Source organism: Macaca nemestrina, chromosome 5 (genome assembly GCF_043159975.1).
Source record: "Macaca nemestrina isolate mMacNem1 chromosome 5, mMacNem.hap1, whole genome shotgun sequence".
Lineage (NCBI taxonomy): Eukaryota > Metazoa > Chordata > Mammalia > Primates > Cercopithecidae > Macaca > Macaca nemestrina.
Window position 1 is genome coordinate 40789588 of NC_092129.1, and position 25100 is coordinate 40814687.

The 25100-nt window shown below is 39.4% G+C and overlaps 1 protein-coding gene across 3 annotated transcripts in view; it reads left to right on the forward strand.

The window, feature by feature from the left end:
* LOC105465663 (phosphodiesterase 7B) overlaps positions 1-25100 on the forward strand; it is a 333358-nt gene that overhangs the window by 176788 nt on the left and 131470 nt on the right. Inside the window, exon 1 of one of the 3 annotated variants that reach the window (XM_011714217.3) lies at positions 8337-8712. The exons of the other annotated variants lie outside the window; for them this stretch is intronic. Coding sequence (XP_011712519.1) covers positions 8475-8712 — 238 coding nt within the window. The 5' untranslated portion in view covers positions 8337-8474. Of the gene's footprint in view, positions 1-8336; positions 8713-25100 lie in introns of those variants that run through there. 3 annotated transcript variants of the gene reach the window in all.

Below are 25100 nucleotides of genomic sequence, written 5' to 3' on the forward strand. Positions count from 1 at the left end.
GAAAGACACGCAATCATTTTAAAGTAATTTTCAAACTAGAAGGAGAAAAATGTGGTTAAAATTTCAATGTGTGATGAAAAAAAATTACCAGAGTGAAATTCTTAGAAAATCTTTTGATAATAAAGATCTTATACACATGTCAAAGTTGTAAAATGTTCTAGTGTGCTGGGCTTTTTTTCCTTGATTGTGGTGCAATAATTCTTCTAGCAACACTGCATATCAAACAAAAAGGGTTCAGTAGGAATCCCTGTACTGTACCATGCAAAGAATGTGTTGTCTACGTACTATATGTTAAATGGCCACCCCTTTAATTTTCACTCTTAATTCTCCTGCCATTACCAGGGGAAAAAACTCATAAAATTACCAGAAATAATAAAACATTCTGTATACTAGTTTTTAATACAGTATCTTCCAACTTTCTCTTTCTCATTATTTAGTTACTCCCCTGGATTATATATATCAGGAAATATTGGTGTTCATAACCATAGCAAAGCACTTAGCCTTAGAAAGAATCAGGAAAGACAATGGAAAAAATAATACAGTGAACTGTGTTTCCAATTACCAGCAGATGCTTTCATTTATTCTAAGCGTTCTTGTTTAGTTAACTGTACAAATTTTTAATCATATAAATCTGGTAATGTTCTAGACCCACGCTCTTAGTTACCCTGGTCTTCCAGCTGATTTCACATGTCTCTTCCTTCTGGCATTGTTTTCCCACGAATACCGTGCCTACAGCTGTATGAATTCCAGGTGATACCTGTTAAAGAATGCAGCCTATTGCAAAGTTTACTTGATTCAACTTTTGTGTTGTGTGTGTGTGTTTCGCTGAGACTGACATTGCTGTAGATTTCTCTGAATCAGCAGCACCATTCGCCACTGGCTACAGCACCATGAATGCCTGCTTCCTTTTTTTTCCATCTTTATTTCTTTGAGGAATCATCTGGTCACCATTCATTCATGCCTGGAATATCACAGTGGGAAAGATTATCAGGCTTCATGGGAAGACCACTTTACATAAATCTTTAATAAACCAAATGAAAGAGCAGGTCTTGCTGAAAGTATCCCTGATGATGGAGATCAAAGACTCAGAGCGTTGCCTGTATTCCAACCATTCTGAAAATAGCGGGAGGGGTGCAACAAAATGCTAGAAAGAAGGAGTCATGGAGAAACTGGCCTAACTAAATTGCACTTGGCATTTGATGAGAAAAGACTGTCAAAAATAGTATTTGTTTATGAAATTATTTAAGATTCCATTGCATATATTTATTGCATGAGCTTATAGTTGATAGTCAACCTTATCTTTAAAGTTAACCCATAAGGGGAAAAAAAGAAAAAAACAAAATTGACAAGCTGTGGTTCAATGTCCCTGGATGCAGCACTTGTTCTTACATAGCAGTTCTGGTTGCTTCTTTCCATTGAGAGTATTTGGCCTGCACCAGCATGATTGTTTTTAGAAGTCCTAATAGGTGTATCTGGAAAGACTGGGATGATTGCTGCATTTTCTTTCATAAATAACTAATACGGAACAGGCATAAAATTGTTGCCACGTAGTTATACTCTAGCCTTGCTACTCAGAGTGTGATCATGACCAACAACCTTGACATCCCTAGGAAACTTGTTAGAAATGCAGAGTCTCAGGTCCCTGCCAGACTTCTGGAATCACAAATCTGCATTTTAATGGGATCTCCAGGTTATTCAAATGCACATTAATATTTAAGAAGCCTGGATCTAGAATAGCCTCTAGGAGATACCATTTGGCATAGCTGTTCTGTGTAATTCATAATTACCAGGAGGTAATAAGTGAAAAGGGGGAAATAAAAATTAAGTGGAAGAGGCAGCAGGATCACACGCAATACACATGGAGCAGTTGAAATTTCCTTCTTCCAAATTAACTTTGAACTACATAAATATGAACCTAAATGAATGTCAAGGACAAAAAGGAATCTTGTTAGAAGGCTTGATTCCTCATAATTTTCTCACTTTCCTTTTGTTATTTCATTTATATAAAAAATCTTTCTATATCTTATTAGTGGCCTACTTTATTTTTATTAGATTAAGAGAAAAGAACCCTCACTCAGGCATTTTCCAGCAGTTTTTTGAGAATGTTTGGATAATCTCTCCTCCAGTCTCCTTGAGATCTTCTTAAGCTGGTTGAATTCTTGAGAGCTTTCAAAATTATGCATCTCACTTATTTTTTTTAAAAAAATCAACATATTTCAGACTTTGTACAGGCCACTTTTTAAATATCACATTTGATTCTGCACACTACATTTCTTTTAAGCACACTTACAAATTAAACAGAAATCAGTTAGGAGCAATCGAAGTTACAAAAATGTTTGAGAAATAAAGCCCCCAAACCAAACATTGAGGCCCTCATCAGTTTGTCTAGGGAAATGAGACCAGTAGGGGGCCTGAAGACACATGTTCACCACCACAGCATATGACACAAAGCTGCACAGCTCATGAACATCAAACGCATTTTGCGTTTAGTCACTTTGGACTAAAAACAAAATTCCCTATTAAGAGAACCTATACAGCATTAACTAGAGCACTAAATAATACATGGTAACGATCATGCAGGATGAGACCCTAGACATGATTCCTGGGCTTTCATCACTCCAAAATGCACTTACAAAGAATATTTATCTTATGAGTCACATACATTGTTCTGTATCTGTCTATTCTCATTCATATTTTCACCAGGCCTACCTTAAAGACCTTGCTGCCATCAAGTCTCTTACTGTCTTCCGCCACAGGTCACTCCCCAATACCCTTTATCCAACAGCCCTGCTTTTGATTTCCTTTACGCCTGCATTCTCACTGGGGAACCCAAATTTCCGAAGTAAGACCTACTTCAAGGGTAGAAGGGCTTGACTTTCCAGCTTTCTAACAGATCCCAGGAAAGGATAGCCAAAATTTGTGTTTAATGAACTTGTCAACTACGATATCATATAGCTTAAAAATAACAATATTAAATTTTTATAGCACATTACAGTTTAAAAATAACTCACATTCTAGTCTTATTTAATCCTTTCAGGATCCCAGTGTGATGGATAAAATGTTTATTGCCATCATGCCCATTTATAGATAAGGCCCCAAATTTGGGGCAAAGCTCAGTGGTGAGTATAGATCAAAACCCAGTTTTTGTAACTCTCAGATAAGTAGTCTCAGAGAGTTACTTTAGAGATTTCCTTGTTGTAGCTGTTTTCTAAGAAGTTGACACGCTCGAATGTGAAATTCTGAAAAGTGGACTCTACCACCACTATGATCTTTCACAATCAGAAATAAGTCCTGAAATCCTAGAAAGGCTATAGTCAGAGGGTGCCAGGGGCACACACCAAAGTATCAGATGTTCAGTAGTGGGACAGAATAGGAGGCTGTATTCATCAGCAGGCAGGAGCTGAGTAGAGAAAATCAAGTCTTCCTTCCATGTTGTTCTCAACCTTTGTCTGACTGGGCCCATTTTTGTTGGGAAATTCACAGAGACAGTAAACTTAGCATTAGCATTAGTTAAGATCTTTAACAGCCAGGATAGAGTGTGATGTTAGCTGAAATCCTAGTTTCTCTCTTAAAACGTACAAAAATAAATGAATTAAGTAAAGAGGCAGAGGTCACTCACACTGAAAACCAGAATTAAGGCAAAACAGGCCAGGCAGGTCCCCAGTACCTGAAAAAGGACCCAAAGGCTAGCACAGAAGGTTTTCCCTTCTGCTGTTTCTCCGGCAGTTAATATTCATTTGCAGAGCGAACAAGAGAATGATTGGGTATGGTTGAGACACCCCTCCTACTTCACCCCACCTGTCTTTCCTCATCTCGCCCCACATGCTTTCCCCCTTTCCCCCATGACAATGGAAATATGTGCTGCCTTCTAGGGTCGGTCTGTAGACTAAGTCGTTTTTCCTACTTGCTGGCATTATTTCTTGAGATTAGCTAAGGCCAGAGTTATACATTTCTAGGTCTCCTAAATTCTTTGCACTTCTTCTACTTAGACTGTATAGAACCAAGTTGAAAGAGCTGTTTTTCCTTCCCTGCTCATTTTGAATTTTTTTTTGAATTGCATTTGTAAAAGCAGACTGGTCGTGTGTGTGTGTGTGTGTGTGTGTGTGTGTGTGTGTGTGTGTGTTTACACATCCATGCTTGAACTGATGGAGAGGAAAGTTCAGGACAAAATAAATAAACTCCCTCCATAGTTTGCATTTTTTTTCTAAAAGATAGGCCACAGATGAGGGTCAATAAGAGTATAAAACAATTCCAAAATATCTGAGTGAGAAGATTTTTATTAAACTTTTTGTTTTGTAAGAATCTATTAATAGACTGAAAGTGAAAGAAAATGACAAGGGATACATGTTTCTAAGTTTCCATTTTTTAAAAAAGGTACATTCTCTAGAATTGTTAGAAATATTTAACATTATAAATGCCTTATTTTACAAATCATGTATAATAAATGCTTATCTGCCTAGTGACTAGAGCACCCATAGTCTACAAGACTTTTACATAGCCCTCAGAACACCAAAAATTCTTCAAAGTCCACATTCTAAATCAACTATATTTTTGACACTTTTCTTGGTTGTATACTTTAGTATTGGGGTTATCAATTCTTTTATAGCTCCAACCACAGAGCAAAGTCTTTTTATTTTTAGTTTTTGGAAGAAGGAGCCAATGCAATGGCTAGTTTTTATCAAAAAGAAGAAACTTTATAGCACATTTGGAGTAACTTAGTGCAGGGGCTCAGCGGGCCAGCTGGTGAGGCAGCTTGTAATAGTTGCCACAGTCAGGGCATCACCGGGCCTCACCTTTGTCCAGCCAAAACCAGATGATGGCTCTATTCTCTTCACAGATGCTGCCCACTGCTGGTGAAGGACGGGGGCTAAATTAAGGTCCTCTTTGGTACCTGAAGCTGCCTTTGGGGGTAGTATATTGTATGGGTCCATCCCTTCTGTGCAGCCATTATGACGTCCCTCTCCAACCCAGTCACCTCCTCGTTGTCAGTAAGAACATCACCTCCAGATGCCTTGGAGTGCACTTCGACCGCCCCTCTGGGACTCTGGGCCCTCAGGGCCCACGCAGCCGGCACCCCAACTCCTCAAAGTAACCTTGAAGCCATCACACCCTCAACAAGTAGCAGTACTTCCAGGAACAGCAAAGTCTTTTTGCTACAATTAGGTGTCCATTGTCCATTGGAACAAGCTGTTTCGCCTGTTAGTTCTCATTATGTTGGCTTGATTCACAAGGCCTGAGAAAGAACTTGGTTATTTTGAAAGTCTATCTTAAAATGTCCTGTCTGCAGCCCATTAATTACTGATATTAGCATGCGTAAGAATCCTCACAAGTTACCTGTGGGTCTTCTCTGTTCCATGATTCCTTTGATCACGTAGCAACCCCACCCTCAGTGATCCAAACTTCTGTCTGCAGATACCATATCAAGGTGAATGATGTCCACTGAGTAGTGTAAATTACAGGTTTACAGACATGCTCTTCTAAAGTAACTATCTGAAAAACAAAAGAGATCACAGCCTATGAGATGCTAGCTACAAAATGTAACAAAAGCACCTTTCAGATAATTCACATGGTAGAGAGTTTTAGCCCAACAAGCATTAGCCTCGCATCAGTTTGTCCCAATCTCTTGAACCTGCAGTTGAGCCAAAAATTTCCGAGCCAAGCTTTCTCGCAAGATTTCCTGTACTTCCTGTTTCTATGTGAGCCAGAAATACCATGAGAACAGCCTTTCTTGTGGTATTTTTGCCCTTCTACTCCAAGATGAAAATAATCCCATATTGGGGGAACTTTTTTTTAAATTGTGCAAATATTTCCAATTTTCAAACCTTCAAATGAAGTAGATTCCTCCTTGGGAATGAAAATGTGAAATGGTGATTGCTTGGCCCTGACTCATCTCCACTAGGAAGTATTCATGCTCAGTGATCCAACATTTTGTAATTTCTGTAAGATATTTTTACAAGGAACTAGGTAAAACAGTACAGAGGATACAATGGAAATGTATATCCTTGGAATTTTTTTAGAGTCATTCTTGAAGAAATGAACAATGAAGTGTTATGTTCTTAGTACATTAGTGTATGTGATATATTATATCATATATTTGTTTTCTTTGTTCTTAACCCCTTTGTTCCAAGGGTCAGGATATCCTGATGCTAAGTGCTATTGCAAAATAACTGAACAAAAATAAAAATAGTCAAACACTTAGGAAACTCTTCAGTTGTTATGTCAAGGAAGTTTGTGACTGAGGAGTGAGTTTAAGACATTATTCAGGAAATATGATAATAAAGTGAAACAGTCTACATGTGATTATTAAACAAAATCATCTCAATCCTAGAGAGCCTTGATGCCCCCAGCCTGATGGAAGGGTAAGATAAGGACTGGACAGGCTGTCAAAGTGGTGGAAGTGTGGAACTGATACTTAAATCCTTTCATCTCTTATCGGAGAGGGAAATAAGGAAGAACACATCTTTCTAATGAAGTAGACCACTGATTATGCCCTAATTGTGTTGTATGAATATCTAGTTGTTATAGAAAGAGCCGCTAGATCAATATTTTAATAATGAAATTCACCAAAAGCAGTGTCTTCAATGTCTTTATTATTGTTTTATACCCTCTTGACCCTTCTTCACCTGTTAGGAAGGAAAGTTAGGTTTGCCAGTATACTTTTCCATCCAGAAAAAAGAAAATTCACCTGATCCAGTATGGAAAACTAAACTTATTCACCATGGATTTAGAGAAATAATAAAACAACAATAAAATTACAGTTGTCTTTGCTGGTTTCAACTTAAAAAAAAAAAAAAGAGGTGGGAGCAATGAAAATAAAACACACTCTACAATAATCTTTCTCCTCTTCCCCAAGTTTCCTCCTCTCTCCCATGAAGAAATATCAAATAATTGTGTGATAAACCAGCCTTGAAAGGAATGTAGAGCAGAAGCAACAGATTATACATCAGCAAAATGGCATGCCAAGCAAAATAAAGCACTTTGCAATGTGGAGACATGAAGAGGAGAGGAAGACGGGATTGTTACAATGTTCTTCCAGAAAACAGGGACTATTCACTTGAATGTACAAGTTCAAATTGTTCCTACAAACCAATTTGCTGGCAAAAGTGCCAAATACAATACTACCCCACTTTTGTTTCTGTCCAAGGCCTTTCACATAAGCTACAGGGGGCATTGCCTTTTGTTGAATTGGTTCTTACTTTCAGGGTTAGCGCCTCCATCTCTGAGACTAAGAACAAGAGGCATGGCCCACGGTTGAGGTTGCCCTCAATTCAACCACTCTCAGGTCGGGGACACAGTAGTCAGTGGCCCACATAATAAGTCAGAAGTGCTCTCCCTCCAGAAGGTGAATCGTTAACATTCTTTTCTTTCTTTCACTGCCATTTATGTCCCCTGTGAACATCCTTTAAAATGATTGTTCCTTTGAAAATGGGTTTTGAACGGTCCTGAGCCACATGTCCAGGCTATGCAGGCCACTGCCCGTTTGCATGAGGATCTTGATGCTTCCCGAATTCTCATCTTTCGGAGTTAACTGTGGAATGTGATTCAGTGTTATTTCCCTTCCAGCTGAAGGGCAGCTGAGGTTATGAAGGGATTTGACCAGTAGGTCATAACCCAGTTAGGTTTGCTGAGAACCAAATGACACAAGGAGGAGGGATGTGGAGAAAGAGCGAGAGTGATCAAACTGAGGCACTGAGGATCAACCCAGCCCATCCCAGCACTGGTCTCAGTGACTGGGCAACGTGCCCCCCAACCCCCATCAGGCCCTCCAGGGAGAAGCAGCCGCAGATTGGTTCTGCAGACGCTCAGCTTCTGTTTTTTTGGAGATCTCCTGGGGGCTTGCAGGGCCTGAGTCTGCACCACAGGGGTGACTACTCACCTGACACCTCCAGATAACTGGCCTCCGGCAAGGGGGGAACCCCTCTGTGAGGTTAGCAAAGGGGAAGCCCCACTTCTTTGCCTGAAGTCCTTAAGAGCTAAGCCAACAAAGAGCTAAGAGTCGACAAACTTTGACAAGCACCAAAAGAGAATTGAGAACAAATAAATCAGAAGAAAGAAGAGGAAAAGCAAATGCTAGAACGTCGATGGCTTTTTTTTTTTTTTCCTCCCTGCTGTCGTTCCAGCTGTAGCCTGGGATTAATTAAGTGCTGTGAACTCAGTGCCAGAGAGAGGAGGGGAAAAAAAATGCATTCTATCTCTAAGGAAGGAGTACAGTAACAGTTTCTCACCAGTGAGAAACCTAGGGAAGTGAATCGCTCTCGTCGGCAGTGTTTGTGGAGGGCCTGAGGAGACAGGGAGGCTGTGCCAGGCTGGAGGAGTCTTGTCTTTCCGAAGCTGGAAAGGATCTTACGGAGGTTCGCCTTTCCCTGCCTGGGAAGAATTTCCCCTGTGGTAGCAGCAGCAGCAGCAGCAGCAGCAGCAGCAACAGCAGCAGCAGCAGCAGCACCACTGCCTCCTCTTCTGGGGCACAAGACAGAATGCCTGTGCTAGAGCGCTATTTCCACCCAGCAGAGCTAGGCAGGAGGTGGACAGGCCCAGAAGGTGTGCTGCCCTCCTCCCCGGGAAGCCGGCCGGGGTGCCAGCAGGGGCCGCTGCCCTGGGACTTGCCAGAGATGATCAGGATGGTAAAGCTGGTTTGGAAATCCAAAAGTGAGCTGCAGGCGACCAAACAGAGAGGCATTCTGGAAAATGAAGATGCTCTCCGCAGCTTTCCAGGTAAATTGACCATGGGGTGTAACAGGTCACAGGACCAAGTCTGATAACTAACTCCCCTTCTTTGGAGAGTCCAAGCCATAAGGAGGAAGATGAACTGTGTAGCATAGGGTCCGAGGGCTGTGACTTCCAAATATCTGCTCTGATAGAAATGCATCTTGAAATTAAGAGTGATTTAGTAGGAGGAGCATTTGACTGGAAATCAAGAAACCTGGGTCCCGGACTCAGCTTGACATACGCTTGCCCTGTGGGCTTGCACAAGTCAAATTTCCTGAGTTTCAGTCCCCACCAAGGAGGGGGTGGAATTGGATGCTGTTTAATGGCCATCCTGACTCTAACATTTCTTGTCAACAAGTTAGAGATATCCCTAAAAGAATATTCTCCTCAGGTTGCTTTTTATCATTTTTTATAAAAAGTAAAATACATTTTCCAATTTTTAGCTATGCCATTTACAGCATGTATTATGTTCCCAGCACTGAGTTTGGCATGCAAGCTTTTTATGTCCTGGGCAAGTTGGTAAACTTTCTTGACTTGGTTTCCCCTTTGACAAATGTCAGTAATATAAACACCTTTATTGATATCAACTCACTCACACTTTGTCATGTCATAAGAATGTGCTGTGTTTGGGACGGTTGTGGAGAACTTCACTGTGTTTCTGACAGTGGATGCAGCCACCACCAAGACTCCCAGCATGCCTGGGAAGGATCCCAAGGGGCTTTGTAAACTAAGAAAGCCACAGCTGACTACAGGGCACTCTCTTTCTTTGAGGAGTATGTTGCTAGATATTTGGAAAGTGGTGGGTTCACTTCAGAAGAAAGAACATGAGTGTGTGTTTATGCATCTGAAGTCTTGGCTAGCCCGGTGCAGTGGAATCCTGGCGTGCCATTGGCGGTGAGGGATGGGGTAGATGGAAAAGATACACCAAAAATTACCTCTCCCTTTCTCATGGAAACAGAGTAGGAAATAAAAATCTGGCTAGTTTTGATTTTAATTATTTATGCCAGGAACTTTTTTTTAAGTTGTGACTTTATAAAGAATATTATTAAGAAGTTAATACTCTGGGAAAAGGAAAGACTTAAAAGGGAGAAAAAAACAGGGTTGGCCTCCAGTAAACAATGAGTCCTTGAGTACACAGGAAAGTGAAGGAAACCAATAAAACTGAGGTTTATGTGGCAATTGGGAGAAGGATGCCCAGGGAGATGGGTCTTGGTCAGAAGAAATGAGGTAACACTAAACCAGTATTGCATGTGAGTAGGGCAAGAAAAATGGAAAAACCCACCTGGGCAGAAAATTTTACTCTGACACTTCAACTCTTAGCACTTTAGGTTTGTTTTAGTCAATTCAATGATTAAAATTCATATTTCAAACTGTGCCCTTTGATAAAACTATCTAATTCAACAATTGTTAGCATGTCTGTGGAGATAGGTGTACGTTATTACTTATATTCTATATTAATGAGCATCTAATTCCTGAAAAAGCACTCTGGAGAAAAAGTAGAACCCCTGTAGCTTCTTACTATTTAAAATACACATTTTTCTGGACATCACAAAGCAGGGCTTGTTGAGTCTTACTATACCTCTCTACCACTGCCTCACCTTCAGTGGAAACTGTCTCTGAAGCCACTTGGATTCCCAGGGGAGCTGCACCCTGGTCTGCTGTCGAGGTTGCCTGCCTGCGTGGAGACAGGCTCTATAACACCTTTCCAAAGGATGTGTGTTTGCCTCCTGTCCTTCCTCCTGCGCCTGCTCACTCTCAGGGAGATGAGGGCTCATCCCTACTGGAATGGTCATGAAACCTTATCATCATCATCTGTCTATGCGGTAGAAGGTCACAGGATGCAACTCCAAAGATGAGTCGCTTCACTTTCCAAACTGTCTCTTACCTTCTTCCTCACTCATCCTATCCCTGATGCTGCATTTGCTCCGAGCATCAAGTGTCTTCAGCTGCACCATTTTCACCACAGCAGCACAATAATGGGGCCCTCAGGAACACTTAAAGACTATTTCAAAACTTCTGGCATTTTTTTTGTTTGTTTTTAGAAAGTGGTGATTTAAGCTGTTTTCAGTTCATGCACAGAGGCAGAGGTTTATGATAGAAAGCTCTTCAAAAAACACCAAGACACATAGTGTGCTCTCTCTCTTCTCTCTCTCTCTCTCTGTCTCATTTCATCCTTGCCTCAGTCTCCTCAGTTTATACTTTCACAATCCTTTTAAGCAACTGGCTACGCATCAAGTGAGCCTTGCTTTATGCTTGAAATGTTTTTTCTTTGGCTCAGTCAACTGAAAATTTTCTATTCAAACAACAAAGCCCAGGTCAAGCATCTCTCTCTTTAATGCCTTTCCTGATCTCCAACGGCCTCCCATCTCCCCCAGTGGTTATCTATTCCCTCCTCTTTGCTTTCTTTACCTGTAGTTATTTAACATTTTACATTTATAGCCCACAATATTTTTGCTGTGCTAGTAACTAAAAACAGGAAAATTAAATGTTATAACATTCTGTGTATATTTTGACTGCTTGTGATAACGAATTGATTTAAAATTTTTTAAACCATGAAATTGCAGAAATTCTGAATCAAACCAACAGTTACTTTAGAGGACTTTAAAGATGAGGGTTACTGGTTCTTAATGTGTTTGATGGAACCTTAAAAGTCCCAGTGTTTCTTTTCCTTAGCAAAGGACATCATTATTTTTATGCACACTTCTTCAACAAGACTGGAACTTTGTTTCTCACAAGTGAAGTAGAAAAATGTTTTGAGATTTGGCTAAGGTAATAAGAGGAGAGAATAAAAAAAATATGGGAACATAAATATGTGTTCATGAGAGATTTTAAGGTGAAATATGCTCAACTGGGAGTATGGAATGGAAAGAATAGTCCCCTGGAGAGCGTGGGGGAGTGCCGGAGAGACGGTGATACATAGAAACACCTTCCGCCATCTTCAGACTCACATGCTCTGCAGACTGTCGGGTGGCTGTCCAAAGCAATAGACTGTAGGAGGGAATGGGAGATGATAGAAGGAAGGAAGAGGAGCTTGTCACCTTCACATGTTAGGGCCCATGCATCTGAGAGTGCCCCTAAAGCTGGGCATTGGCCAAGGCACTGTTAACCCTAGCGAGGGGCTCTGGAAGTTATCAGCATGCTTGAGGTCCAAGTGTCAATTCTGTTCTTTGAACGGTACCCAATTATGTAATTGCCTTAATTCTCATATCTTTTTCCCTATATGAAGCAAACAAAGGATTATCTAATTGTCTAGTTAACCCCTGTATTTGGAGGTGAGGTAAATGGTTCAGAGAGACTCAATGAGGCATCCAGGGTCACACATTGAAACTGTATCAGAACCAGACCAGCATTTCAATTGCCCAACTCTGGTCCACAAAACTCATGTGGTCAGGGTACATGCTGGGTAATAGAAATTTAAATTTAAATCAAGACATGGCTTTATTGATTTTATGTAGATGGGGCAAAATGAGAACTCATGATGTGATATAAACCTTGGCCAAACCAGAAAAACAGTGTTACCATGCAGAACAAGTCAAAGGATTGTGTCTCATATACATTTTCCACTTACTCTGTGGGCTTTAGTCTTAGATCCAAGCTTCAAATACTGCAAATATCCAGGGAAAGATCCCCAACTATTATCAATAGAAAGTCAGCTTATACCATTGCAGTGAGAGCATGCACCCATGTGGGGAGTGGGGAGAGGGACAAGGATAGAAAATAAGTGGCTTCTCAGATGCTGTGAGGACAAAGATGCTAATTACAATTCTAGTCAGCAACCTGTTTAAGACTAGATATCCCTTAGCAGGACTTGTTCTTAGTTGAATAAATAATTTGATTTTGGAATTCAACCAAATAACTGTAAACTCTGCAACTGTGAAACTTACCTTTCATTTCGGTGTCTCTGATCTAAATTTTGCATTATAGTTTACTTATTTATCAAGCTTGTTCCCATTTCAATAAACTTTGGTTCTAGGAAAATATAAATACACACAAATCCCTCAAAGAAAGAAACTCATTTTCCCCATAGCCATTGTAATGTCTCCTGCCTTTCAAGGAGAATACAAAATCAGAAATTTGCTTTATGCTCAGGCCTGAATATCAAACAATTTCAGAGAAGAAAATCTCCAAAACCGTTCTCTGATTCCAGTACTCTACAATTCAAATTAACATTTAAACTACTATTTCAAAATGCCTCAAGTATCAAGCATGATATAAATCAAATATGTTGAAGAATGAACATTTTGATCATTATAATCAAGAAACATTTATGGGATGCTTAGTGTATGCCAGGCACTGTAGTAGGCACCAGGGACTCAGAGATGAATCAAAAGCTTAATAAAAGAACAATTATGGATTTATGAATCAGAGGTCTGTCTACAACTACAGTGTGAAAACAAGCACTTGTTAGTTTAAACCCGTCAACTCAAACTACTGGCTGTAAAACTGATAAAATTCAAAAACACTTGTACAAATTTATACATACTTTCAAATACTCATGGGTTCTAATGATTTCATTCAAAGCAGGACAAATTGCTTTGAGCAAAGAAATCGATTAGTCTCAATGGTAGATAAGTATTAATTCATAACATTTTTCTAAAACTACTGCTTTTAGCAGCCTGTTTTCACTCCGTAGTGATGCTAGATAATAATCATTAATAATTTAATCCATCTTTTAAATGTGAATGCAAATTGAGTCAATGCTGGAGTACATCATCTCACTTTGAACTAAACCTTCTCCTTCACCTGACTTATTTTCATGAATCACAGAAACCCAGGTTCAAAACTGCTAACTCCAGCTCCCCAATTCCCACTAGTTCTAAGTCCATAAGAGAGGCTAAGGGTGTCAGAGTGTGGCTGCAGTGTTGAGATTTTAAAAGTTTTAAATTCTGCATCTCTATTACTGAACTATGTGACTGTGGGTGGGTACTTCACCTCTCGGTGCCTCTGTTTCTTCTTATATAAAAAGAGAATAAATAATAGCACTTTTGCATAAGGTTGTTGTCAGGATTAAATGACATAATAGCAAAAAAAAGAAAAAATGCCTAGAATAGAACCTAAGTTCCAACACACTCTCAGTAAATGTAAACTTTCATAATTATTGGTGTTGGTGTTATTTTCTCAACAACTTCTCTCATTCATTATCTTTTCTCTGTTCAGTTGCATGGCCCTTGGTCAAACCTCATGTAGTTTTGTCTATAATCTTGCAATAGCCTCCAACTCTCTCTATCCATTGTCATTCTATTCTGTGATTTAGATCAACAGTGTTAAAAGAAAAATCAAGATATGTCTCAACCCTTCTTGAAAATCCTTTAATAATTCTCTAATGTCTACAGAGAAAATCCAAATTCTTTCCTCTTGCATTCAAAGTTCTCCATCTGGCACTAGCTCACTTTTCCAGTCTTAATTGTCATTATTGCCCTCTGAGTACTCATATTCCACCCAGACAAGACACATCTCCCACAGCTTCCTACTTGCTTTCTGCTCATTGTTCTCAATGCTTAAAATGACTTTGCTCCATGTCCCTAATTTCTCCCATTCCTTAATATCCCACTCATATGCTAGCCCCTTCATGAATCCCTCCTGAGATTACTGAAGGAAAATATGCCTTTCTCTTCTGAAGTTCCACAGAACTTTCTTTGTATTTACCTAACAGGTACCTAACAGGTACCTAACACTTTATTTTGTTACAATTAGTGTACATTTTCTTTCTCTGCTCCTAGATTCCAGCTCTTTGAGAGTCTGGAGAACATTCTATTTTCTTTGTATTTTCCCCGACATCTGTCATATGTCAGCCACTCAATACATTTTGATATGTGAAAAAAATAAAATTATCAGAAGGAATAAAACAGCTTACAAATTGCCATCAGATGCATGAATGAACATCTTTTTAGGGACAGATTACTCAAGAAACATGAATTCTAGCTCTTGTTTTTAATGGAATCCTATTTAAACATATTCCAGCAGAAGATCAGGATTAGTCATTATAGCTTTTAAAATAAAAGAATACACAAGAGTGAAGTTCAGAACTATTAAAAAAGGTAAAAGTGCAAAACTAATATGAGACAATTCTCTCTTCATATAGAGAACTTGTAATTTACTGATAATTACAAAATTTTACGGCAAATGCATGCATTTATAGACTTTTAAAATAATTACTCTGTTCATGCATTTTGGAACACTTTACATAAACTGAAGTTTCAAAAGCGGCTTCTTCTACAGATAACAGTCTGTAGACTACTGAACATAATTTCAAAAATAGAGTGCAGAAGGTGTGTGTTTACCCAACCCTACAAATGAGCTTTTGAGGGGCTGGCGCTCAATGGAGGATGGTATTCCTAAGCCCTCTGCTTGTTCTCTGCAAACAGTTTCTTTTTTCTTTTCTTTCCTGTTTAAAAAAAAAAAAATTTAAACTAGATTGCTTCAACTAGACAGAAAAGCATTGACTTTTGCATCAGACCAATTCCAAAAAAAAAAAAAAAGAAAAAATTAGTAGCTTTATTGTGAAAAGTCTGAAAGCTTCAGGTTTTGTTTTTTTTTTTAAACTCACAAAAGTAACTGAAACTGTGTACAGTCTTCTATCTGATTTTTTCCACTCTTTAATTTTTAGTACACTTGATAATATGTATATCTCATCATATTAGAAATAGTAAGCAGAGCTCATGGCATTTGTGATTTAATGCAATGCTGTAGTCTTGATATTCACACAGTGTGAACTTCATACTTCATTTTCCTGTTTACCCCTCTCTGCCTTTCCATACATTTCTCTTTGGAATTGACTTCAGTCTCTAAAATGTCAAAAGACCACCCCAAGAAATGAGTTTTGTGTCTTTGAACTTGTCTTAAATTTCCTCGAACTACAAAATTATTAGAGACCCCTTCTTCTAAGCACTTCTTATTACCTAAAAAGTCCATATGACATATATTTTAAAGCTTATAAACCAAGCCACTGTCCTGAGCATTTTGTTACTTCATCGGCTGTCACATAAATTATGAGGGAGTACTCCAGTGAGTAGGTCACAGTTCTCATCATGAGTGACAGGAGAAAACTTGTCAGCCTTGTACGCAGTTGGAAGGCATGGCTGACAAAGACAAAGCTGACAAAGTTGTGGAAGGCCTTGGGTCCAAGGGGCCAAGCTTACTACAGAAAAATAAAATCACTAGAGAGAAAAGAAGGACAAATTTCAAGAGAGACCGAGTTGCAGTTGCATGAACGTGGTAGTAGAAATTGAAAGGTATGGGAGCCAGAAAATTGTAAAATAAAATCACAGCTATTATGGGAATGAATGTAAATCTTCTATAAATGTATCAAAAAGGAAAATTAAATAACCAAGGGTAATAAGGCACATGTCATGTAATAATTAGAATTTTAGTGTTTCTTAACCTCGAATTAAAGCCAAAGCTAAGGAAAGATTCTCTTTCTTGCTTCCTTCTCTAAATCTTTTTGGATGACACCCACATATTTCACATAAATCTATAAACACAAGCAACAAGCACTTCAGAACACCTGAAGACATGTACATTTAGAGGATCTGTGCCAGTCGTTCATTCAAAGAAGTGGATAGTTTGCTGAAGAAAACAATTTAGAAAGAAAAGAAGGGACAGGCAGACAGCCAGGCCTAGAGCATCCAGGAAAAGGAAGTCAGGTAAGGTCACTACAAAGAAACATTCAAATATAAGAAGTGTAATCAAAAATACATACAGAAATGAGAAGGAAACAGTCACTGTTTAAAACATTTGTAACAGAGATTTCAAATCTGTGCCCTCCAATGTGTGATGAAATGTAGCCTGAGTCTCTTCAACCAAGAAAATTATCCTCTTGAGGCCACCCTGATGGAGAACAGGGAAATTTAAACTTGTTAGTTAGCAACATGGTGGTCAGTCTCTTCTCGATTACTTCTTCTGAATAAATACCTTCCCACTCTTTGCTCCTCTGCAAGTTGGCATCTGGGTGAATATGTGTCTCGGGTTCCCACATACCTATCCAATGTTTATCCTGCACACGCCTGAGAGGTGCCAGCCTCGGAGGGAGAAGCAAAGGCATGTTCATGTGCCACTGAGCTCTGCCTATGACTCTTCCCTGCAATTCCCCAGGGTATCAGGAGTAGACTTTGCAGCTGTCTCTTTGACATGACCTTACCCTGTGCCGTATCCTCTTTCCTCCCAGCAGAAGGAAACCTCAATGTGCCCATATCTACAGACCCACCTTTTACCATATTAAAGGGATCTAATAAAAGAATAAAGAAAATCCTTTTGTCTTTCCACAAAGACAAGCTGTTAAGATTATTGTCCTTCTGCAAACTCACACACAAAACAAACCCCAAAAACCTGTTACTCCGAAGGCCAAACAATGAATATCAACTCCCTTCTTTTCTTCTCATTCTTGCTATAATATTCCAAATGATCTTCCATGTATGCCTCTGGAGGGGAGGAAGCAGAAAATATGCACAAGAGAGTGCAAAAGAAAAGAAAATGGCACATGGACATACATCAAAAAACATTATCTCTATCACACGTTGGTTAAGTTACTATGTTCTAGGCCCTATCCTTGAGCACTGCATATTCAACATGATTTGTTTGAGTTACATTCCCATGCATGAGCTAGACCTGATTCTTCTACCCTCTCTACCACCTCTTTCTCTGTCTCTCTCTTAAAATAAATACATACATTTTCACAACCATCTCAAAACGTTGACACTGAAAAGTTTGACCAAATGACTGTAATACATGAAAAAGGATGTGTACAAATCTCACCTTTCTGGTTGATTTTCACGTTGAGAGCTGAGGTTTTATATCTGCCACTAATTGGAATTGTGTTCCTAATTGTACAATGTATTGTATTCTGGTCAGGTCTGATACATTTTCACTGCTTAAATGTGCTAATTGGAAATTCTGAGAGCTCTTCTCCTTTCTTTGGCCCTTATCCCCTAGAAAGAAAATGGGGAGGGAATATAAATAGACAAAATTGGACCAAAACAAATTTTGTTTTGAAAAATTTTTGAAAATGTCTCAAATCCTCCAAAAATTGTTAGAAACGTACTAGGAGGTCACAGAATAGAAAATGATGTTTCAATGTTACGTACAAATACTGAACTTCTTATGCTAAACAGTAAGCAGCAACCAAATAGGTGTTATTTCCAACTTAGAAATAGAAGAAATTTAGACCTCTATTTACTGGTTATTTATTTAAGATATTCAGAAAGGGAAACAAAAAATTCAAATTTCTGGTTTTCTTTACTTTCTGTCTGGGACAGAATAAAGGAGATTATGGCCTGTTAGAAGAGACAGATACAGAAACAACTCACTGATATCAAGGCAGAATGGCATATGCTTTACAATTAAGTGGAAATAATACTCTGTGGGAACATAGAGGAAGAATCAAAAGTGTTCATTCAACTAAGTTTGTTTAGTGCCTATCATGTGCCACACTGTTTCTTCATTCCTTAGAAAATAAATATTCATGAACCAAGAATGTTGAGGTGGATGGGTAGATGCATGGATGGATGGATGGATGGATGGATGGATGGATGGATGGATGGATGGATGGATAGATAGATAGATAGATAGATAGATAGATAGATAGATAGATAGATAGATAGATAGATGGGGAGATGCATGGATGGATGGATGGATGGATGGATAGATAGATAGATAGATAGATAGATAGATAGATAGATAGACAGACAGACAGACAGATAGATGTGATATATAATATACTAAATGTATATACACAAAGTCTGTGCCAATTGCCAACACATAAGAGAGTGATTCATTCTGCCTGTATGATGGTGGTAAAGGAGGTGTCAAGAAAGGAGATGATGGGCTGGGTGTGGTGGCTTACGCCTATAATCCCAGCACTTTGGGAGGCTGAGGCAGGTGGATCACCTGAAGTCAGGAGTTTGAGACCATCCTGGTCAACATGGTGAAACTCTGTCTCTACTAAAAATACAAAAATTAGTCAGGCGTAGTGGTGGGTGCCTGTAATCCCAGCTACTTGGGAGGCTAAGGCAGGAGAATCCTTGAACCCAGGAGGTAGAGGTTGAAGTAGGCTGAGATTGTGCCATTACACTCTAGCCTGGGCAACAAGAGCAAGCCTCCATCTAAAAAAAAAAAAAAAAAAAAAAAAGAGTGGTTATTTTATCTGAGGTACCATTTAAGGTAAGTTACATTTCTCCAAATGAAGAAGAGATGGAATACACTATAAGAGAAAGAAACATAGGACCAAATGCAAGAAATTCCAGGGAAAGCCAAGTTATGGGGTATAAAGTGAATCAGGGGAGGGCTAGGGTAAGACTAGAAAGAAAGGCAGGGGATCAGGTTGCCAATGGCCTCATCTGTCTTTCTGAGGAGTTTATCCTACAGGGATAAGGAAACTTCAGACAATTTTAGTAGGAAGTGACATGATAAATTTTACATTTTAGAAAGATTATTCTAGCAACAGTGGCTGGTGAAGAGGTGGAGTTAGGGTGAGCATACTAATGAATATGTATAACTATAAGTGGCATTCATTGACCATATTTGGAAGATGTTGAAAATTTTGAGATGCTGAATATTTTCCCTTCAACTTACAAACCAAATTTCCCAAGTGCTATAGTATTTTACACAGAGCTACAAGAAATAATATAGAAATAATCAAGCCAAAGCCCTTGACACATGGTATCATCCTATCATGAAGGATTTACATATTTTTCCATCTAGACCTGCTGTTCCAGTCATGTTCATCTCTTCCCCAAATGCAGAGCACAGTTTATCGCCATAGTATCAGAACAGTCTATCCTTCTTACATTGCCAACTCATATTTCTTCCAGTCCTTAGATTGCCTGTTTTGTTTGTTTGTTTTTTAAATGAGGTCTTTCTCTGTCTCTCAGGCTGGAGTGCAGTAGCTCAGTCACAGCTCACTACAGCCTTGAACTCCTGGGCTCAAGCAATCCTCCGTCCTCTGCTTCCCAAGTAGCTGGGACTACAGATGCACACCACCACACCCAGCTAATTTTTTTATTTTTGTAGAGACATGGTCTTGCTACGTTGCCCAGGCTGGTCTTGAGTTCATGGCCTCAAGGGATCCTCCTGCCTCTTCCTCCCAAAGTGCTGGGATTACAGTTGTGAGTCACCATACTGGCCCTCCACATTTTTCTAAGCAAACAATTCTTCCAACACTAGATGCCACTGGATTGATGAGAAAACATATAAGAAAAATATATTTTTTTATGTAGCTTATAATGTAGTGCATTAAAGTTACGTCCTCAAAAACAAACCAAGTGTGAAGAGTACTCCATGAGGATTGGGCATTAACTGACTCTTTGTTGGTTGACCCAGGAAGGCTCTGTGGTGGATTGATCATTACAGCTATGTCTTTAAGATGGTTAAGATCTCAACAAGATGTGAGAAATTTAGTGAGGGAATAAACATGAACATAGGTACAAAGCAGCACAGGAAATGATTGAGAATGGAGATTAGTCAAATTCACTTGGCACAGCGTTAGGAGTGAAGAAGAGTGGGAAACAGAGAAAGACATTAGTGGGACCAGACTGCATGTGGACGAGAAATCTTAACTCTTGTAGAACCATTGAAAATCTTTAAATGGAACAGTAAAGGGTACTTTCAGTTGAATTTTTTAATGAAGATGGGTCTTTGAGAGGATCTAGTTAAATCACTGCATTTTTTGTGTGTGTGTTGAGAAAGCTGAGACTTCACAGAAGTTACACAACATATGAGGGGCACAGAGCTAGTTATTGACTGCACAAGGGCCAACTTGGGGTCCCTTGACATCTAGCCATGCCATTGACTCAGCCTCGCTGCCAGTCATGGTCTAACCCTGAAGCCACTCAACTCCAGCCGAGGCTTCTCTAATATGATAATCTCTCTAAATCTAATTTTCTGTCCTTTTCACTCCCAAGTACTTAACATCTCTGTAATGGCATTACATAAGTGTGTGGTGTCCATCTTTCCATGAGCAAGAGTTAGATGTTTACATGTAAACCTACATGTGATATGTATACACACATTTTTCTTGTTTCCAAATTTAGATTAGAAATTGTTTAGGCAAGTCCCAAGCCCTCTCTTTGTGAATTTTCCCATCTACATTGCCTGCAATGTACTAAAGAGATAGACATTCACCTGAAAATTAAAAAAAAAAAAAAAAAAAAAAACAGAAGTGAGAATTTAACCACGATTGTGAATTAACAAAGTTATATGTAAGAGAGAGAGAGAGGTGGTAGCTGCTGGTTGCTTAACCATTATAAATAAAATGTTACTGTGGTCCTTTTCAGGAGTTCTGCTGCCTTCTGCATTGTTGCCTGGAGGTAGAATTTCAAGCAGGGCCTGTGTAAATAGCTATTGAGGCTTGGGTCTGTGGTACATGTGCCCATAAGCTACTGAGAATCAGCCTCTCAGTTCCTCAGGCTTTCTTTGCAAAAGTAGTGGTGACCATGATTCAGGGCCTGTACTCAGAAAGCAAGTTGAAGATTTAGCTACATTTAGGCAAGATTTTATAAACTGGACAGGCCCAACTCCCGCCATTTGTTTTTCTTTCCTGCTTCTATAAGGTGTTTGTAGCCCTGAAGGAATAGTGTAATCTTTGATGGCCATTTTTCCTCCTTTATCCTCTGAAACTTTCTCCTTCTCCTCCTCTCAGATGCTTCCCAGGCTGCCTGCTAATGCCGTTCAGAGCCTGTCTGCTTATGACTACCCAAATAAGGCAATAGTTAGAAGTACAACTGAAGTGGATTCTTCTTTTAAAACAACAATAGACCTTGTTCCATTAAAAATAAGATCCTACTCTGAACCATTGCAGAAATTTTTTCTGATGCTTATAAAGAAATGTCAGCGAGTGAGGGGAGTGGGGGCGGGCAGAGATTTCTGATGTTATTCTTAATTATTTTTACTCCATGTTCTCTGTACCTTTAGATCTAGCTGAGGCAGAAACAGTGAAATGCCATAAAATAACCCTCTCTCGAAGTATATTTGGCCTCACAGGAAACAGGAAATACCAGAAAAGATCACAAGAAAAGCTGTAATCATAAGATTTCTAGCCTAATTCTTTTGACGTCAGCAGTTTAGATAAGTCAGATAAGCAATCGCGAGCATCCGCGAGTTCTTGAGTGCCAATCCAAATACCCACAGTGCATCTTCAACCCTTTTGAACTCTTGCATTGTTGTTTAGCCCCTGCAAGGAGGTTCTCCTCTCTTCCCCGCAAGAAGCATATCCTGAAATTGTGAATTATGGATTTTATGTCAACATTAAGGTGTTCAAAGACATTACGCAGAGCTTCTAAATTGGTCCTGCAGCCAATTCAGCTTGCTAGATGCATTGTAAACCCTGGATGAAGCTGAGTGTTAATAAAACAAAGGAAAACCAAGCCTGGTTCATCTCAAAGGGAGTTTGCTTCCTGAAGTTTAACTTTTCCAGTCTGGGCAACTCATCTATCACTGTGTAACGTCTTTGATAATATGCTAAGAGATTTCTTACCATATCCAAAGTATTTAGTAACTCCTTCATTCTTCATTATTTCCACCTTTCCTTAGCTACCACCACCTCCATTGCCCACCACAACAACATACTTATGGGTTGGTTAGATATAAATGATACTAAGGAATGCATTGCCCTTCAAGACATTTTCCTAACTTCAGAACCAGGACCATGAAACTTGACCATTATATAATAAGCAGAGGCACACGTATGGGCTGTTCAGAGGGATGAAGTAGGAATTTAAATCAAGATTTAAATAGATATTACATTACATGTACATTTAAAGTAAAAAAAAAAAAAAAAAAAAAAAAAGGCTGAAGATAAAAACTTCTTTGCACAATATCTACCTATTTCCAAAAAGACTTGTAAGATTTTAAGAAGCTTACAATAAAATGTAAGTACACAAACACATAAAACCATTCTGTCAGGATGAGAGATAAAGCCATATATAAAAAGTAGGAGGAAGGAGAACAGTTACACAAAGCAGTTGAGCAAAACTGGGATCTGAACTTCCTAGCAGACAGGGCAAAGGGGAAGCAAAAATGATTACAACATTCATTATCTCCAGGAAGATTTGCTAGGAAGAAAAATATTTTTCCTGGCTTTGGGTATGTGGAGCAGTTTTTGATGAGGACTGTCAGTCTGGTGCTGGAGGATGTCCTCCTGAAGAGTTGAAGTAAATGGGAAGAGGTGAGACACCTGGGAAGAGTTTTGCAGGCCCTTGTAGTGAAAGACGGTTCCATAAAGAACTGAGGAGTTCCAACTGGGGCCCATCCCATTGGCTCCCCATGGAAGGGTGTAGCCATGTAGGAAAAGTGCAAGTCTCCACCCAGAGCTCAGTTCTTGTGGGTGTGTAAAGTTAGGGTACAGCCCCCCACCCACAACATGCCAAACACATGCTGCTAATCCCATCATGGGCATACCTGCCATTATAATCTTTAAAATGGAAAGAGAAAAATTAAGGAGCAATGCTTCCTTTTAGATAGTAGAAGTGTTTTTGTATTTGCCTTTGGTCTGTGCCGGGCATTTGACTTCAATTATATACACATTGGTAAGGTGCTCTAACTCACTCATAGGTGGGTCCTGAGTCTTCTACCTGGTTTTTAACTTGGCACTTCCCTCATATGGCTACACTCTGCCATCCCCATTCCCCCCAATTGTGGACATGTTCTTGATCCCTTAGGTCAGACCAGTCCCAAGGCACAAGCTGGGACCTATCCCGTTGGCTCCACTGAATGGTATCTGTGTGTACTAGTCTGTTCTCATGCTGCTAATAAAGACATACTTGAGACTGGGTAATTTATAAAGGAAAGAGGTTTAATGGATTCACATTTTTCACATGGCTGGGGAGTCCTCACAATCGTGGTGGAAAATGAAGGAAAAGCAAAGGAACATCTTACATAATGGCAGGCAAGAGAGAGTGTGTGCAGGGGAACTTCCCTTTATAAAACCATCAGATCTCATGAGCCTTATTCACTATCACGAGAACAGCACAGGAAAGACCTACCTGCATGATTCAATTACCTCCCACCAGGTCCCTCCCACAACAGATGGGGACTATTACAATTCAAGGTGAGAGCCAAACCATATCGCTGTGGAACTGTCTTTCATTGTGAGGGTCTGTAAAACTGTCCAGGTGGCTCATCTCTACATATGTGTGTAGAATTAGAGCCAAATGTCTGGCACAGACCAAAGGCCAATCTAAAAACATTTCTACTATCTAAAAGGAAGCATTGCTCCTTAATTTTTCTCTTTCCATTTTAAAGATTATAATGGTAGGTGTGCCCATGATGGAATTAGCAGAACATGTTTAACATGTGGGGAGTGAGAAGGACGGGGGAATGATGTACTCTAACTTCTGTGCTGTAAAACATGTGGATTTGCCTTTGCAGTAGTAAACCTTGAAAGTATTCTTTACTTCTACTTTTTAATGAAACCTTTTGCTCTCTACCTTGAGTGCCAGCACTGAGTATTTTACTTCATTGGTATTCCCTCAGTGCAGGAACACATGTAGATGAAGACACTCAAAAATTCATGTTGTGTTAAAAGTTCAGAATAAACATCTGAATACATTTTTCATTTTATTTGAACCCATTTCACACACTTTGCCCAACATTCTTCGCAGTGTAAATCCTTTTAGTGTTTCCCAAGGATCCAGAAAGATTGGAAAGAATGTACATGTTTAGATTAAAAGATAAATATTACACTGAAAGAAGCACAGTAAATTTGAAAACAAGTGGATCCATTCCTATTCAGTACAAAAGTGAGGAGCAGCTGGGTGCTAAGTGTATCTAGATCTGCAGTCCAGACATTGTTTCTGAGACCACTTCCAAAGAAACTTACAGAGGAGGCCTGCCCATGTGGCATGGGCAAGGGGGCGGGGTCTAAAGGAACCAGGTTAACAGCAGAAACAAAACAAGGTTCTTGCTTCTTTGTACAAAGAACAAGGTTCTTTCTTTGTATTACTCTTGGTAAGAGTAATACACTGGACAATGATCCTGCAAGATAAGGAAGGAGAAGAGTGGAAGACTAAAAGATTCCAGAAAGTATAATTCCCAAAGTAACACCTGCTTTTTAAAAGAACAATGGAATTCAGAAAGGAAAAAGAAGACCAGAGCTAGATAATGCCAGAGGTGGCACACAGAATGAGGGGAAATGTAGAAGGAGGAGGAGGAATCTGGATGGCACTAGAAAGATGTGTTCTGTGTTGTGTGTCTTAATTTCTTAGAGCTGAGCTGCTCCTATTCCTGACAGCTCACCAAGGTCAAGGTCGACAGTTGCTATACATCATCGGTCTTTCCCACACTAACCATGTTGAATAATTTTGCCCCTTCATTGAATCCAAGTTTGGATGAAGGGCCAGCCAAGATATGTGCATACACAGTTGAGCTGTTTACTTATAACTGTGATACGACTTCTAATTATATTA